Raw genomic sequence first — 18755 nt, forward strand, 5'->3', positions numbered from 1 at the left:
GTGCAGATGTTGAAATAAAAATAAGGAACATCTGGATTGCCTCTGATGATGAGCCGCGCGGCTGACTGTAATTTGTTGCTTTGTGGAGTCAGTGTGTGTGTGTGTGTGTGTGTGTGTGTATTTGGAGAGGTTCTGGTGCGTTGGTTGCTTTCATGTTTAATTTGGCTTTAGTTATTCTTTCCAAAAAAACGTGCCATTCCACACACACACACACACACACACACACACACACAGATTTACAAGTTTTGATTACGCACACCACTAAGGTATCCAACTTGTGTTTGATTGAATTTATTCCGTCCAGAACAGCATGACTGTTTAGATCATATCCCAGAGGTGACAGGAGGAGATCGTGCCCTCAGAGGTGCCACTGCAGTCTTTACACACACGCACGCACGCACGCGTGCACGCGCACTCCCGGGGCACTCCGTGCAGCGTCACGTCACCACAATGAGCGCGCCCTACTGAAGGCGCATTCGCTCCGAGGCTCTCCGGGTTCCTCCTCAGCTTCATCCCGGGACCTGAGGACACGATGGAGATCTCCAGCAGCAGTCCATCCAACGCGGTGCTTTTAAACTCCCCGGAGAACGACATGAACGTCTCCAAGACCCTGGACGTTGCCTTGGCGCGCGAGGGCGCGTTGGAGCTGGCGGTACCCGCGCGCGTGGACGTGCCGTTCTGGGACTCGCCGCTCAGCCACGGCCTGAACGTGTTCGTGGGCTTCATCCTGTGCTTCACCATGCTCGGGCTCGGCTGCACGGTGGAGATCAGTCAGATCGGTCAGCATGTGCGCAGGCCGGTCGGGGTGCTGCTCGCCGCCATCTGCCAGTTCGTCATCATGCCGCTGGTGGCCTTCCTGCTGGCCCTCGCCTTCTCTCTGGACGACGTGAACGCCGTGGCGGTGCTGCTGTGCGGCTGCTGTCCGGGGGGCAACCTGTCGAACCTCATGACCCTGCTGATCAACGGCGAGATGAACCTCAGGTAGAAATACACCCTTCTCCATCAAGTGTTTCTTCTCATCATCATCATCATCATCATCATCAATCAGGACAATTATTACTTGAGAAAAAAAAAAAATAATAATAATATATATATATATATATATATATATATATATATATATATATATAATTTTATTTATTTTACAATGTAAAATTAAAAGATAGCACAACAGAAAACCTTATTATGAGTTTGTAATAATAAAATAATTATATCAGAGACCTGGTGGTCAAACAGGAGCGACAGATAAATTTAGATAACTTCTGAAACACACCTAGCACAGGTACAATGATTTTGTCATGACAGTGTCATTTTTTAAGCATTGGATATGTGATAAAATATTTTAAAGACATTAACCGCGAGTACATGCTTCGTAATAAACCTCCAAGATATTTGTAATTACACCTTAAACATATCTTAGGATCCCTGTGGATATCAGCGAGGAACCATCCATATCCACCTACATCTATGTGCTTCCACCCACTGTAATCACACAGGGATCTTTAGGCCATGACACAAAACAAATTCTCTCAGAATTAAAAAAAACAAACAAAAAAAACGTTATTTTTCATTTTGAGATAAAAGAGTTTGTAATTTTAAAAAAGTGTCAAATAATTTAATAATATCCAGAATGTAAATAAAATGTTACACAATTTCCATAATCTTTTGATTTTGTATCAGAAAACATCCATATGTGTACATAAAATCTAACTAATAATACACCTACTCAAAAAATAAATTTAAGGTTTATTTATATAAGTGCATAAACATTTTGTGTGTGTGTGTGTGTGTGTGTGTGTTGACAGTGTTATAATGACCATCTCGTCCACGGTGCTGGCGCTGCTGCTCATGCCGCTGTGCTTGTGGCTGTACAGTCGCCCATGGATCGACACGCCTGTGGTGCAGTTGCTGCCCCTAGGCGCTGTTACTCTCACAGTGTGCAGCACACTCATCCCAATCGGTCTCGGGGTCGCACTCAGGTCCCGGTACCCCCGCGCTGCTGACATCATGCTCAAGGTAACATCCTACACGTCAGATAGCATAAAGGGCCACATCACAAACCACATGTGAGTTCAAAAGCACTAAATAGTTTATAGTTTATAGTTTTATAGTTTGAGCACCATACACAGGCTTCAGCAATGTGCCCATGGGCGTGTCCATCCTGTAACAGTTTTGGGCCTCTTAGTTTAATGCTACAGAATCCAAAAGCATCCTATATAATATGCATATGTACGATATGCATGTGATGGTCAGGTATCCTCTCCCACACATACACACATATATAGTCTATAATGAAGTTAATGAGTTATAGGCTGAATATTGATCAGGGATTAAGTTTATAAAGTAAGTGATAACAGGAAGTAACTCATATTACAATTAATATTAATAACTACACTGGCTGATCAAAAAAGGATTGACCTGAATTTAAGTAAGCAAATAGTTAGGAGCCTTTTATTGGAAAGTTACTGAAGTGATGAATATGATCATTATGAAAAATCAATCACAATATAACAGACTTTTATGTTTAAGGAATAAACTTAAGTTTTAAGTCAGTACCCTGAGATTGTGCTGCGTATCAGAGTTTAGTAATGCAGTGATGAAGTAATTAAGTAAACTAGACAGAAGCCTTGGAAAAGAAATTATGTTCAGTAAAATAAAACTGAACAAGAGTTCCTTCTTTCCGTTAGTTTTATCAACAAACAGCTTAAAAAGACCCTGGAGGTCTATAAGAGATAGAGCAAGGGAGGGAACGAAAAAGGGAAGAATAGAGTGATAAAGGGTATCAAGATGTGTGTGTGTGTGTTGTACACGGTGAAGGGGGAGGAGTGGACTATAAATTAAAGTGAGTGCATAAAGGCAGGAGACAATGTCACTCTGATGGCTCTGTCCATTTGTCCTCAGTTAAATAGCACATGTCTAGGTCTATACATCTGTCATGGTACACATTTTAATCAGGGACATTTTTTTTTATAGATTGAATAGAAATATCAAGAGGCAGGTTTACATCAATAAAATACAGTATGCATAAATCAATCTTATTTGTACTGGCAGAATAGTTTGGATGGTTTTGACCTTTTGTTACATGTTCAGCAAAATGTTTATATTCAAAACAAGATACTAGTACATCAGGATATCATTTAAAATATTAAGGCCGGAAAGGAGACTATAGTGATTGTGCATTAAGATAAACTGACCAGAAACAAGAAACTGAATTAATGATACCATCCAGGAGCTGCGATGTAATCAATCTATAAATGGCTCAATTTGGTATGCCAAGAAAGCTAGCAAGCTGTAACAACCACAACCACAACAACAACAACAAAAACAACAATAATAATAATAATAATTATAATAGTCCTGAGAGATATGATGACATAAAATCAATATCATGATAACCTGCGTCATCAGTTACAGTAAAACCTCGGATTGCGAGTAACACAGTTTGCGAGTGTTCTGCAAGACGAGCGAAGATTTTTAATACATTTTGACTTGAAAAATTAGCAAGTCTTGGTTTACGAGCACCGAGTATCATGTATCACGTATGTTCTTTTTGTTTTGATGCCGAGCGTCACAGGATCACAACTGAGCCAACAGTTTTTCTCTCTCTTGCGCTGCAGAATTGTGGGTATATGTCTCGATTTATATCTACTTTTTTTAAAGGTAAAGTGCAGGTTAATTTTTTCTTTTTATTTATATTTTGAGTGTTTTGAAATACGAGCCTGCTTCCGGAACAAATTAAGCTTGTAATCCAAGGTTCCACTGTACTATTTTTTTGGTTGACATTGTGGGTATTGTAATATCATTTGTTACATTTTTATTTTACTATTTCATTATCAACAACTCATTATACGGTTTCCAATTTGTGAGCCTTATAAAAGAAAAAATGTCAAACAAAAATACAAAGTGTAAATTTTTTACATTCTGTGATAATTTTTTTGGTGTTATGGCCTAAAGATGCCTGAGAGATTACTGTGGTATGCACATACTGTAGAAACCATAAAGATTGATATGGATGTTCTTGTCATGAATGGGGTGTTGTGGCAAGGTGTTGAACGCCGTGGGCGGAAGGAGCAGGCATAGAGGCAGAGGGGTGGTGTTAACCAAAAAAAGAGTCTTTAATAAAGGTTAAACAAAGTATAAATAAAAGATACAAACAAAGGAACAAACAAACTTAAACCATACTTAACTTTGTGCTAACAGGGGCTCTCTGGCAAGACACAGACAGGGGAACAAACACACGTCCTGTGACGAGACACAGGCAGGAGGAAACACGAAACACGTCCTGTGGCGAGACACAGGCAGGAGGAGACACAAAACACGTCCTGTGGCGAGAAACAGGCAGGGGGACAAACGTAACAAGACACAAACGAGGCGTGGAGCTGAAACTGGACATTAGAGAGGACGGGAGACACTAGAGAGGACGGGAGACACTAGAGAGGACAGGAGACACTAGAGAGGACAGGAGACACTAGAGAGGACAGGAGACACTAGAGAGGACAGGAGACACGTAAAGACGAGACGAGAGACCAAGAGAGGGACAGGACAAGGGCTAAAGACATGGCAATCAGCTAGGCATGGCTTTTAGCTAAACATGGTTAAGCATTGCTTAACCATGGCAGTTAGCTACACATACACCTAGCTAAGCATGTCTTTAGCCCCAACATGCACTAAGCTATACTTACCTAATAGCTTAAACACACTAGGGAATAGGGGCACAGAAACACAGACAAAGACTACCCAGTGGCTAGGCGAGGCAGCCCTCCAAGACTAAGCGAGGCAGCACTCACAAGCTAGTCGTTACTCCAAAGCCCGGAGGGACCGCACTCTAAACCTAGGCACACTGGGACGCTAGGGAGAGAGGAAACACAGACAAGGGATACCCAGTGGCTAGGCTAGGGGACCCTCAAAGGCTAGGCTAGGGGACCATCAGGGGGGCAGCACTGTATTGCTCTGAGAAGTAGAGCCCCTGAAGACAGTGCTGTGTTGTCCCCCAATCCGGGCGGCCGATGCAGTACTGGCTTTTCCTCCGCCGTGCCGCGGTGGGTGCCCGACATCGAAGCCGGGTGCTGGACGCTGTGCTGGGGTGTCGCTCCGAAGGCGGTGAGCCTTGAATAAGGGCTACTGGACGAAGGTGGGGGGCCTCCACATGAGGCCTGCTGGTGTTGCTGGGACCTCCTCGAGGCGCTCGGCGGCTGCTGCTGGGACCTCCTCGAGGCGCTCGGCGGCTGCTGCTGCTGCTGGGACCTCCTCGAGGCGCTCGGCGGCTGCTGCTGCTGCTGGGACCTCCTCGAGGCGCTCGGCGGCTGCTGCTGCTGCTGGGACCTCCTCGAGGCGCTCGGCGGCTGCTGCTGCTGCTGGGACCTCCTCGAGGCGCTCGGCGGCTGCTGCTGCTGCTGGGACCTCCTCGAGGCGCTCGGCGGCTGCTGCTGCTGCTGGGACCTCCTCGAGGCGCTCGGCGGCTGCTGCTGGGACCTCCTCGAGGCGCTCGGCGGCTGCTGCTGGGACCTCCTCGAGGCGCTCGGCGGCTGCTGCTGGGACCTCCTCGAGGCGCTCGGCGGCTGCTGCAGCGGTGGCCTCCTCGTGAGGCGCGAAGGGTGCTGCAGCGGTGGCCTCCTCGTGAGGCGCGAAGGGTGCTGCAGCGGTGGCCTCCTCGTGAGGCGCGAAGGGTGCTGCAGCGGTGGCCTCCTCGTGAGGCGCGAAGGGTGCTGCAGCGGTGGCCTCCTCGTGAGGCGTGAAGGGTGCTGCAGCGGTGGCCTCCTCGTGAGGCGCGAAGGGTGCTGCAGCGGTGGCCTCCACGCGAGGCTGCCACTTTAAAGTCCCAGCCCCCTCTGCTATGCCTTGGTGGGTCGAGCATTCTGTCATGAATGGGGTGTTGTGGCAAGGTGTTGAACGCCGGGCTCTCTGGCAAGACACAGACAGGGGAACAAACACACGTCCTGTGACGAGACACAGGCAGGAGGAAACACGAAACACGTCCTGTGGCGAGACACAGGCAGGAGGAGACACGAAACACGTCCTGTGGCGAGACACAGGCAGGAGGAGACACAAAACACGTCCTGTGGCGAGACACAGGCAGGAGGAGACACAAAACACGTCCTGTGGCGAGACACAGGCAGGAGGAGACACAAAACACGTCCTGTGGCGAGACACAGGCAGGGGGACAAACGTAACAAGACACAAACGAGGCGTGGAGCTGAAACTGGACACTAGAGAGGACGGGAGACACTAGAGAGGACGGGAGACACTAGAGAGGACGGGAGACACTAGAGAGGACGGGAGACACTAGAGAGGACGGGAGACACTAGAGAGGACGGGAGACACTAGAGAGGACAGGAGACACTAGAGAGGACAGGAGACACGTAAAGACGAGACGAGAGACCAAGAGAGGGACAGGACAAGGGCTAAAGACATGGCAATCAGCTAGGCATGGCTTTTAGCTAAACATGGTTAAGCATTGCTTAACCATGGCAGTTAGCTACACATACACCTAGCTAAGCATGTCTTTAGCCCCAACATGCACTAAGCTATACTTACCTAATAGCTTAAACACACTAGGGAATAGGGGCACAGAAACACAGACAAAGACTACCCAGTGGCTAGGCGAGGCAGCCCTCCAAGACTAAGCGAGGCAGCACTCACAAGCTAGTCGTTACTCCAAAGCCCGGAGGGACCGCACTCTAAACCTAGGCACACTGGGACGCTAGGGAGAGAGGAAACACAGACAAGGGATACCCAGTGGCTAGGCTCGGGGACCCATCAAAGGCTAGGCTCGGGGACCCATCAAAGGCTAGGCTCGGGGACCCATCAAAGGCTAGGCTCGGGGACCCATCAAAGGCTAGGCTCGGGGACCCATCAAAGGCTAGGCTCGGGGACCCATCAAAGGCTAGGCTCGGGGACCCATCAAAGGCTAGGCTCGGGGACCCATCAAAGGCTAGGCTCGGGGACCCATCAAAGGCTAGGCTCGGGGACCCATCAAAGGCTAGGCTCAGGACACATCAAAGGCTAGGCTCAGGACACATCAAAGGCTAGGCTCAGGACACATCAAAGGCTAGGCTCAGGACACATCAAAGGCTAGGCTCAGGACACATCAAAGGCTAGGCTCAGGACACATCAAAGGCTAGGCTCACTGGGCAACTCGGGGGAGAGGAAACACAGGATAGCTAGAGACACAGAGGGGCTATGGCTAGAAGCATGCTAGTACTGTAACTGTACTATAAACTCAACATAGCATTTAGCTAATCATGCTCCTAGCCACACATACACCTAACTGCTTACCTGCTCTAGCTAACCACAAGAACACAGGAGGACAGGACTGAATCAGCTCCACTAACACAGACACACAAAACATACACAGAGACATTGCCAATAAGAGAGCCCAAGTCAACACAACTAAAATCAAAGTACAAATTAAACAGATAACAAAAACAAACCAAAATGCCCACATAACTGACAGTGGTATTCCCAAAAATGCTCGACCCAGTTTCCCAGTCTAAACAGCTATTTATAGATTAATTGATGGCTACCTCGGTTCAGGTGTGCACTGCATCACCTGACCGAGGTGCCTGCTGGGAAACTGAGTCGGCCAACAAAAACTACAAAATAAAAACAGTGACCTCTAGTGGAGGACCCTTACAGTTCTTCCTTTCGTATCCACAGGAATACTTTCAAAAAATATGTTTAAGGTGTATTTAAGGTACCTTAGTGTACTGTATCAAAGTAAATTTGTTAGGAAGCCTGTATATCACAGACATGTCTTGAAAATACACCGGGTAGTATTTAGAAGGATTGGGCGGCATCAAACAAAGAAAACAACTAAGGAGGTTTACAGTAACTGGGTTACAAACCTTTCAACACAGTATGAAAAACCTGGAGGAATAGTGCTGAACTGTCAGCTTTGAGGAAGAAATGTGGTCAGAAAAAAAATAAGAAGGGACGCGTGTCCATCATGCATAGTGACCACTGTACAGGCCTCTGGAGGCAGTGCATTTTAACTCGTGGCCGATCCTTAATTAGTGACATCAGTGAGAAAGCTTTTTGCAGATCAGACATATATAAATCATTGTACCAGTTCTAGGTGTGTATAAAATACACTCAGAAGTTAACTAAATTCCGGTATTAGCGTTTTACCTGTCTCTCCTGTTTGCCCACCAGGTGTCGCTGTGGTTGATGCTGATCACACTGGTGCTCCTGTTTATCATGACAGGTGTCATGCTGGGCCCTGAGCTGATAGCAACCATTCCTCCTGCTGTATACGTAGTAGCCGTGCTCATGCCGATGGCGGGATACGCAGCAGGCTACGGGCTGGCCGTGCTCTTCTCACTACCGCCCAACAGCTGCCGCACTGTGTCACTGGAGACAGGCTGCCAGAATGTCCAGCTCTGCACGGCAATCCTGAAGCTCACGTTCCCTCCACAGCTCACGGGCGCAATGTACATGTTCCCACTGCTCTATGCACTCTTCCAGGCTGCTGAGGCTGGCGTCATCATCCTGGTGTATCGTGCATACAGAACCGAGGTGCTTCGCAAGCAGGACCTGAACGAAGAGGATGATGATGACACAAGCATCACTTACAAGAGAATGAAAGAGGAGGAAGATGGGCCGTTTGACACATCGTATGGTTCAGTTACTGTAAACAACCCCAACTCAATTGAACTGGAGACTCAGGGAGGGGCAAAAAGCCCAACACCTCTGTAGAAGACACAAAAAAATTGGACATCACTGTGAACAGATGCTTGAACCGTGCAATACATCATGACATTTCATGTTTTTATGCCATTCGCTCATTGCTAAAGTATTGAAGCCGTAACGCAAATTTGATTCCTTATTACCTCGTCTTTGTTGATGTGGCCTTTAACAGCTCTGAAGCCTTTCATTTAAAATGAGATCTAATAAATTTATTGCATGTTTAAGAAACTTCTCCACTGAGAAAGCTGCCATGAGAGCTAGGAGAAGAGATATACGAGTTAAACCTTAGTCTTGGTGTCATTATGCATTTGTTGATATATCAGTGTGACAATCTGTGCTTAGGCTCAGTTTGAGTACATAAAAAAAAATCCTGGAAATTTATACATTCATGTTCCTAAATGCTCATGATACCATATTAATAATAAATATTATAAAACTGACATAATTCAGCTACAGGACTATTCAAATAAATGCCCTACACCAAATGTCAAAAATAAAGTTATAGATTCATACATTCATTTTATTCAGAGTTAGTGTAAAAAAACTAAGGTTAAAAATAAGCTGATCAGCTTTAATGTAGTCAGTGATATTATTACTTCAGGTTGAAGCTCATGTACTTGTCTGTCTGTCTTTCTGTTCGACAGAACTCTCTGCCTAAGTTATAAACAAAGAAATAAAATATTGTAATATTGAGTATCTTATAAGTTGTACTTTTTTCACCATCAGCCAAATACAATCGCTGTTCGGTAGTCGGAGAGAAAATCACAGATGAGAAATCAAAAAAGTAAATCGGAAAGAGATTAAGCTTTGTCTTTAAAAGACTCCAACAGGTTAAAATTTACTTATACCACTTCAGCTTTCACTACCTTAAAGGTAAAACTATTCTATTTACTTCTTCAATTAATATTTATTGGTGCAGGTGTTTGTTTACATTGACAAGTAGCTTATTTTAAAGTAGATTATTAAATCCACATAAGTGTTCATAACATTGCTTCTACCGAGGATTTAGATTTCACTTATGGAGCAGGTTTAACTTCAGGCAAACGTCTAACTACTGCAAAAAAAAAAAAAAAAAAAAGTTTAATCCTGTCTAGCCAGTTTTGCATGATGCTGTGACAGATCTGGCTGGACAGACATACAGCACAGACAGAACACATTCTGAGACTGGTTTTGGGTCCTTCAGTTTATGAGATATAGAGATATAAGTGGAAGAGCGAATTCTGACCAATGTACAAACAAAACCTTTCTTTTATTTATATCACTGATCATTGTGCTCAAATTGTGCTTGTTGAACATTGCGTTCCAGATTGCTGTTATAATGCACTCCAGTCTTTTGAGAAGGCGAGTGCCAAGAGATTTTAGACTATGGCTGTGAAGATTTATACTCATTCAGCTAGAAAAGCATTAGTGAGTCAGTGTCTGGGTTTATCTAAAAGATGTTTAGTGAAGGACATGGCTTCCAGGTTCTTTCCACTCTATCCTTAACATGTCATGGAGCTTGGTGTGAGGTTTTGAGGCATCGTCCTGCTGAAGTGGGTTTGGGCTTCATAGAGCCAGTGAAGGGAAGATGTAAAGCTAGAACACATATATTTTATACAACTTTCAGAACTTGTGTGCCAGGATGTCCACACACACACACACACACACACACACACACCAGATAAATTCATGTTGATGATTAAATGGAAACCCAGTACAGTAGTGTTAGTTTGGTGGTGTGACCTGATGGTTCCTGTGCTGATGAAGTCAGTCAGAGTTAATTGGCTTTAATTGCACACCTGACTCTAATTCACGCGCCTCTCTCTCCACCTACTTAACTCGCGCTCTCGCGCGTCCTCGGGTGGCTAAGCGGAAATAATAATACTAATAATACTACAAATAATACTACAATGGCTATGTACGGAGACGAACCACTCGACAGCTACGTGTACTCCTCGTACAACCCTTACTCGTACAGATGCCCGAAGCCCAAGAGCTGGCGACAGAAGAGCTACCTGAGCGCGTGCGGTGACGCCGAGGGTTATTTCGATAACTACCAGCGCGCGCAGCTCAGGTCGATCCTGTCGCAGATCAACCCGAACCTCACCCCGCGCCTGCGCAAAGCCAACACCAAGGACGTGGGCGTGCAGGTCAACCCGAAGACCGACGCCTCGGTGCAGTGCTCACTCGGACCGCGCACGTTGGCGGCACGCCGGCGGGACGCAGTGCGCAAGCGCAGACCGGACGGCCAGACTCCCGGCAGCCCGGTTAGTCCCGGGGTCCGGTTCCCGCGCACGCAGGCCGTGTACTCTCCGATTGCCACGCGGGGACTCGCGGCTCTCCTGCAGGACCATGGTGATGATGATGGTGAGGAAGAGCAGCAGAAGCAGCGTGGTGGAAAAGCTGAAGTGGTGGAGAGCACAGATCAGGGTGAGGAGCTGGAAAAGGGTTTGGAGGAGCAACAACCAGAAAAGCAAAAATCCAAACCAGAGCTTAGTCCCGGGGGTGATGATGAGGATGATGAAGGCGAGCAGATAAAAGTGGATGATGGGATGAAGAATGAGAATGGTGGTCAGGATGACTCCAAGTCCAAGGGCAGAGTGCGCTTCCAGGTGAGAGGAGAAATTGTTCTGTAATACATCTATGCATGTTCTTGCACTTGCAGAACAAATTAACTTTATTAAAGCTTTTACACACACACACACACACACACACACACACTTTCCACGACCTGTATCTTGTTTGAATGCTTAAACCACTTATTCAGGCAATTTACAGATCTACAGAGATGTTTTATATAATTTTCATAACTTTGCAGTAGTTTGTGAGTGTGGAGGTCGGTGTCCATGTACACACGTGTCCATATCATGTATAAGGATAAATTCATGTAGAAATATTTGCTTTGGCGTCCTTTAAGCAAGATCTTTTAGACTTCAGTATCTCACCTGATCCCCCAAGTATAGCTTTGTAATTGTAATTTGGCATAATTCACTCTGGACTCCCTCCTTCTCCGATAAGTTTTTGGAGCAGAAGTACGGCTACTACCACTGCAGAGAATGCAACCTTCGTTGGGAGAGCGCCTATGTGTGGTGTGTTCAGGGCACAAACAAGGTAATGGCATCATTTATTTTATTATTATTATTTTTTTCTTCCTCCAGATTTATGCCATGTCAGTTTTTCTGCCTTACAGGTTTATTTCAAGCAGTTTTGCAGAACATGCCAGAAGGCTTTCAACCCATACCGGGTAGAGGATATAACCTGTCAGGTGAGAAGCCCCCAGCCCCCTTGCCTCATTTCTTGACAATTACTTGACCATTAAGTGACTTGGCCATTTATTATTCGTGTTTCAGAGCTGCAAGAAGGCTCGCTGTACCTGTCCTGGGACGGCACGCCACGTGGATCCTAAGCGGCCGCACCGACAGGACCTGTGTGGACGCTGCAAAGGCAAACGGCTCTCCTGCGACAGCACGTTCAGTTTTAAGTACATCATATAGTGTGTTCTTTAAGCCCTGGACAGAACCCCTGATGGCGGTTCACTGCTGGGACAAGGATCTCTGCTATCCATGGCCTCCACCAGAGACTACCTCTGAGACCGAAGCAGAAGTCTTGAAGAGGGAGGCATGGTGCCTGTCCCCAGAGACTGATGCTTTTTGTTTTCGTTCACGTGTTGAACTGCAGCAGCGGTCCCAGTAGTAAACCATTTCAGGAAAAAATTAAAAAAAATTAAAATTACCAGCAGCACTGGTGTCTTGTGGTTTGCTGTGACCTTTTTGATAAATGCAACAAGTTGCTGTTAACCAGTGTTTCTTTAAATTAGTAAATGATCTGTTCTCCTATTTCTAATTTGGTTAAAGATAATGCAGAGATCTCAGTTTTTGGTTTAGATTATCACCTGGATATGCCACATTAAGTCATTCATACCTTGATTTACATTTTTCTTTACAATATGGCATTTGGCAATCATGCCTCCACTTGGTGGCATTTGAACCTGGGACCTTCTGATTACTAGCCCAATGCCTTAAACACTGGGCTAACCCTGCCATTACCCCTTTTTGATATTTATATTTGCTCTTACAGGAAAAGAATGATTGATGCATTTGCATAATAAAGACAAGTAGCTCTGAAGTGTTTGTCTGGACAAGCAAGAACATCTCTTAATCTTTTTTTATGATCTGCTCTTGTCTGTGGCAACCCTGAAGGGATCTATTGTAAGAGTGCAGGTGGACATTTAATTTCAAGCTAATATTGTCTTAAAACCTGTATATTAGATCCTGTACCAACACATTTTCTTAAACAGATAGTACCAGCAATAACAGAACCCCTGTTGAGAATAATTAATTCTTCACTCAGCATTGGGTATGTTCCAAAATCTTTTAAATTAGCAGTTATTAAACTGATTAAAAAAACCTGACCTTGACCCCTGTCAGCTGTCCAATTACAGGCCAATATCAAACCTCCCCTTTATCTCTAAGATTCTGGAAAAGATAGTAGCACAGCAACTATGTTCATCTTTACATAGAAATAACATACATGAACTGTATCAGTCAGGATTTAGGCCTCATCACAGCACAGAGACAGCACTCGTTAAAGTAGTAAATGACGACCTATTAGCCTCAGATCAAGGTTGTGTAACCAAGCTTGTATTACTTGACCTCAGTGCAGCTTTTGACACCATTGACCATAGTATTCTTCTTTACATATTAGAAAATGTAGTAGGAATTAAGGGCACAGCCTTCCCCTTGCTCAGATCCTATTTGACTGATCGGTATCAGTATGTAGACCTAAATGGTGATTATTCTGCATGTTCTCTAGTGAAGTTTGGTGTTCCACAGGGTTCAGTTTTAGGCCCACTGCTTTTTTCCCTTTACATGCTTCCTCTGGGCAACATAATCATGGGAAGCATGGTATTAGTTTTCACTGTTAAGCTGACGACACAGTTATACATCTCAGCAAAACCTGATGAGATAAACCAGATTAATAAAGTTGAGCAATGTGTGCAGGACATAAGAAATTACATAAAGCTAGAAGTAAGATTCTAGATCACTCTATAACTTTAGATGGTCTTTCTGTTCCATCAAGTGCAACAGTAAAAGACCTCGGTGTGATTATAGATTCCAGTCTTTCATTTGACGCTTATGTAGATAATATTACCAGGATAGCATTCTTTCACCTCAGAAATATTGCCAAGATAAGAAATATTGCTTAAAGTGCTATACAAATAAAATTGAATTGAATTGAAAGCATTAATTACTGGTAATCATACTTTTACACTTGACTAAGAATATACAGCTGTGGCCACAAATTGAGTGACAAATAATTTCAGTCCTGTGTTATGCCAACAGTAAAGCATCCCGAGCCCATTCATGTGCAGGGTTGCTTTACAGTAAAGAGATAGGGCTTACTCTCAATTTTGCATAAGAACACAGCCATGAATAAAGAATCGTACAAAAGCATCCACTAAGAGCAACTTCTCCCAACTATCAAGAACAGTTTGGTTGATGAACAATGCATTATGCCTTTTCATGCATAATCAGGTACCTTGCCTGAGGAAATATCATAACTAAGTGCCTTGGGAAACAAGATACCAATTTGTGGTCAATCCACAAAGAGGCAGGTGGACAAACAAAAACTCATTCTCAAACTTCAAGCATTGATTAGCCAAGAATGGGCTGCAATTAGTCAGGATATGCCCCAAAAGTTGCCAGGGTGATTTGCAGTGGTCTTAAAAAAAAGGTTTAACACTGCAAACACTACTGTCTCTTTGCATGAAAGTAATTGTTAAGAAAAACCTTTGACACTAATAAAATACTTCAGTATGTAACACCTGACAAAGATCTAACTGTAGACTTGTAAAAAAATAAATGTCATTCTCAATTTTGTATAATTTAAAAAGAGAAAATCCAGAAAATGTGCATAATATTTCCTACCCTTGAAAAGTGCAAATTAGAAAATCAGTTTGTTTAACATGCGAACATATAAAACTAAACTAACTGCACACAGTAATATTTTAGTGTGACTGTGCAGTTGGTATTAGTCACCCTAAGAAGAGAGTGAACGAGACAGATGTGTTCAACTTGCTTTTTATTTAATCAGGACAGGGTAAGGCAGGTGAAACCAAGAGGAGAAACAAACAAAAAGGAATATGAGGGGGGAAAATGGATAATGCACCTCTAAATAAAAACTATTTTCTCCAGGTAAATAATATATTCATTAAATAATTAAGAACAGCATCCAAAGTGTACCAGAGAAGCAACAGAAAGAAGTCCTTTAAGGAATGAATACAGTGATTAAAAAACAAAATAATGTGCCGTGACATCGCTCTGATGCTGTAAGTAAGCGCTTTATGTTGAAAAGCGCGTTGTGTGGATGAGACAAAAAAGATGCACAGTGCTTTTGAAAAAGCGCATTCGAGCTAGGAACCCATCATCGGCACAGCCCTGAGTCTGAGAGATTTCACAGAGGCAACATGGATGACCAGTAGCCCCTGGTTCCCCCCCTTTCGTCCGGGACTTTAAAGTATGGCGTCAGCAGAAGCCTGCGAGCCAACGTGAAGATCACAGTGGAGATTAAGGAATGCATATGTCCAAGGAGAGCTGGAAAAAAGAGTGATGGGAACAAACAAGGCCAATCACTTGCTCCCAACCACACTTATTGGTTAAAAGAAAAAGCTTGAAAGTTTATAGATTTGTATATCTAGGGCAAAGAGGTTTGTTAGTGACCTTTACAGCTGTATTATTTTATATATATATATATTTTACTGTTTTTTTTTTTTTTTGCATTAGCTTCATACTCTATTCTGTTTGAACAGTGCATTACACAAATGTACAAGGGAAAAATACTGCTTTTACACTATACATTTTTCTAAAATATATACAGAGTACAATAAGTTATTGACATTTCCTTAATGAGTTGCAGCCAGTTTGCACAAATGTGTGTGCGTTTTATATGTGCTAATGTGCATGTGAGAAGGTATGTGGAAAAATCAGCCATACGTAACACACCCGCTCTCACACGCTGACATATGAGTCTATGGTTGTCTACAGGCAGCTACTTATTTGGTTATAGAGTACGAGTTTTGTTAGCGCAACCCAGTGAAAGCTAAAGTTTCTGCTTGATGCAGGTCAATAAAGTTAATCTTCTCTTTATACAGAGTCTGAGGGCCGAGCCCTCACTTCTCGATTATACATTAAATACCCATTTACATTTACACCCTAGGATAGTTAGCTCTAATAAAAAATAGATTTCTCAAAAAATAGTTCTTGCAGTGCTTTCTTACTTTCAAGCATGCGTTTGAAAACTCTGATGTACTTATTGTTTTGTCTTGCACACTGTTTCCATAGCAACCCCTCCACCAAACAACCGTTACAGTATGACCCAGTGCTCTATGCCCAGGTTTTTTTTTGTTTCTTTGTTTTTGACACACCAGAGGTCATAGGTCATTCTGCTAAAGATTCCATTTTAGCATCATCATTGCTTAATATCACTTCCTCAGTCTGGGCATCAGTGCTTCTGCACGTTACATTTAGAGAAAAATGAAAAAAAAAAAGGGAAGGAATTTGTGTCTGTAGCACAGTTTAAGTCAATATAATCCCTAAACATACACACGCACACGTACACACACACCACACGCGCACACATACATGTATGTCCATTAGCCCTTTAAGGTGAAGTGCCAAGAAATATCCCAGCCCTTAGCCCCTCCCAATAAAGACAGCGTATTTCTGTTCCCTGCTGGAACCTGCTGGCTAGCCTAGCCATTTTACAGTCCGGAGCTGAGGACCGTATTGCGAGTGTTGATCTGGGTCTCCGGAGTAGGCGTTTGGGTGTAAATGTGGCTCTGGGAGCTCTGTGCCTGGCGTAAAGCCTCGCGGATCTGCAGGTTGAGCTCCATGAGACGCCCGCTGGCCTGGGACAGATCTCTGCTTGGCCCCACCACAGCTATGCACCCGGTCTGACCCAGCGTCTGGTGACGGAAGTAGATATGCAGCAAGGTTTGCACAGCATTGTCCTTCTCACTGCCGAAAATGTCGTTAGGCCACAAGCATCTGAGAAAGAACAGGAAAAAAAAAGATCAGATTGCATACAGTATTGTAATGCACATCTTCTGGAGGAAAAAAAGGGGCCTACATATATACATCTACAGTGAGGGTCAGAAATCTGGCTGATAAGCAAGTACTTATTTGACACAGTAACAATAAAATTTTTAAAAATTATATAACGTGATTTCCGGATTTTTCTTTTTAGATTCTGTCTCTCACAGTGAAAATGCACCTATGCTGAAAATTGTAGACCCCTCCATAATTTCTAAGTAAGAGAACTTGCAAAACTACAGGGTGATCAAATACGTATTGACCTTACTGTATATATTCACATCTGTAAATTTTACTTTACTGTGATAACACTCACCATCTAGATAACATTTTAACATCTGCTTTTAAATCAGCCTAGGATTATGCTCATGTTTATAACTTTATTTTCTCTCCCCTTTTGGTAAGTAGAAACATTCAAACATCAACCCCCCAAACAGGAAGTGCATCGAAACTAACAGACCATACGAACATAATCGGACTAAACCATGTCACCGAACCAAAGAAAATGTTACCGCACTAAACAAAAAAATTCCCAGAAACCATCAAACTAAACTAAAAATAACCAAACTAAACATTTACTCACCAGACTAAATGGAAAATATCCAGAATAAACTAAATATTACAAAAATAAATAAATCACCCAACTAAACTAAATAACACCAGACCAAAAAAAATGTAAACAGGTAATCCGGCCTGACCAGAAATAAAATCAGAAAATAGAATCTGAAAAAACATTGAAATAACCCAGCAACTAATTGAAATAACCCAATCAACAATTGTGTCAAATTGTAGTGCTTGTGCTAGTGTGTCTTCGTGCTAGAGTACATCATTTTAATTAAAGAGACTGAAGCTTATTAGTGTTATTAGAATATAAAGGTGTGGATACACAATGCCAAAAATGTGAAAAGACAGAAACTAGTAAAAACAAACCAAGTGTGTTTGTTTAATAACTATAATAATGCATCATTAAATTACATACACACATTACTCTGAATTTACAGAAGGTTTAAACCAGTAAGTAAATATTTTCAGTGGCTGAACATTTTTTAGTTTAGTGATTTGTCTGTAAAGCCTTTTAAGTCTCAAGTCTGTGTGTATTTACCTAAAGGCTTTGACTTGTGCGAGTGCAGAACTGAAGTCTCGTGCACGAAGGCTCTCGATCAGAGAGTGTATCGCCGTCTCGGTGCTAGACTGCACTGCAGCAGATACGCTCACTCCCTCCTGTCCATCGCTCACTGACTCCGCCTCTTTTAGACAGCTTTCCAAAATGGCGAGCTCCTCTGACATGTTGGTAACCTGTCAGTACACAACACAAACGTTTCACACTTAGATTATTTGTAAAAACCTAACAATGGGCAGTTAGCTTCCTACAAAACCTTAAAAATATATATACAAATTATATTTGTCCATAAACCCTTGTGGCTTTTTCTAGTGAGAGCACACACCATGTTAGAGATAACTCTAACTTAGTTAGCATTGATCTGTGATTAGATGAGTGGCTTTGCCCAGCCCTGAAGTTAATCAGTCTTACTTAGAGAAATAATCCAGTTACAGATATAGACCAAGGGCTTGCAGTGTGCCCAGATACACACACACATTTTACATCACTCTAACAAAATATTAAAGATAAAATGTAAAATATTCAAAAGAGTTATAATACAGATATTAATTACACTTTATTCTTATTATATACTACAAATTCTCATCATTCGTATGTCAGTCTAGTACTACACAGGTCAAACAGGCAAACATATACATATAGACACACCTCAGCCTCTCTCTTTATGGTTTCCACTCTGTTAACGAGTTTGCAGTAGGCCTGAAAGAGCAGCAGCAGTTGGAAATGAAGCTTGTACAACCTCCGACACAGCTCCAGCTCCTACAGAGACACAGAATCAACCGTTATTCGCCAATAGGTTTTTATCACAGCTACTAGCATAAGCATAGACACATAATTGCAAGGATGGATTGATGGATGGGAAAACAAATAAATGAATAAAT

The 18755-nt window shown here is 43.2% G+C and overlaps 3 protein-coding genes across 11 annotated transcripts in view; 2 read left to right on the plus strand and 1 right to left on the minus strand.

The window, feature by feature from the left end:
• Positions 1–431: 431 nt before the first annotated feature.
• slc10a4 (solute carrier family 10 member 4) lies at positions 432–9172 on the plus strand. The gene is made up of 3 exons (XM_053489200.1): positions 432–981; positions 1806–2016; positions 8152–9172. The coding sequence occupies exons 1-3, from the start codon at positions 533–535 to the stop codon at positions 8692–8694; spliced, it is 1203 nt and encodes a 400-aa protein (XP_053345175.1). The 5' UTR covers positions 432–532; the 3' UTR covers positions 8695–9172.
• Positions 9173–10535: 1363 nt separating this feature from the next.
• zar1 (zygote arrest 1) lies at positions 10536–12402 on the plus strand. Its single transcript, XM_053489297.1, has 4 exons — positions 10536–11276; positions 11683–11775; positions 11855–11929; positions 12015–12402. Exons 1-4 carry the CDS (start codon positions 10575–10577, stop codon positions 12156–12158), a joined length of 1014 nt encoding a protein of 337 aa, XP_053345272.1. The 5' UTR covers positions 10536–10574; the 3' UTR covers positions 12159–12402.
• Positions 12403–14728: 2326 nt separating this feature from the next.
• Positions 14729–18755, minus strand: part of fryl (furry homolog, like) — a 99746-nt gene continuing 95719 nt past the window's right edge. For all 9 annotated transcript variants that reach the window (XM_053489055.1, XM_053489049.1, XM_053489051.1 and 6 more), the window contains 3 exons: positions 18523–18633; positions 17857–18050; positions 14729–16709 (listed from right to left, as the gene is read on the minus strand). In XM_053489055.1, the coding sequence (XP_053345030.1) occupies positions 16424–16709; positions 17857–18050; positions 18523–18633 (591 nt within the window). In that variant the 3' untranslated portion in view covers positions 14729–16423. The remainder of the gene's footprint in view (positions 16710–17856; positions 18051–18522; positions 18634–18755) is intronic.

The sequence above is a fragment of the Clarias gariepinus genome, chromosome 27 (genome assembly GCF_024256425.1).
Source record: "Clarias gariepinus isolate MV-2021 ecotype Netherlands chromosome 27, CGAR_prim_01v2, whole genome shotgun sequence".
Taxonomy (NCBI): Eukaryota; Metazoa; Chordata; class Actinopteri; order Siluriformes; family Clariidae; genus Clarias; species Clarias gariepinus.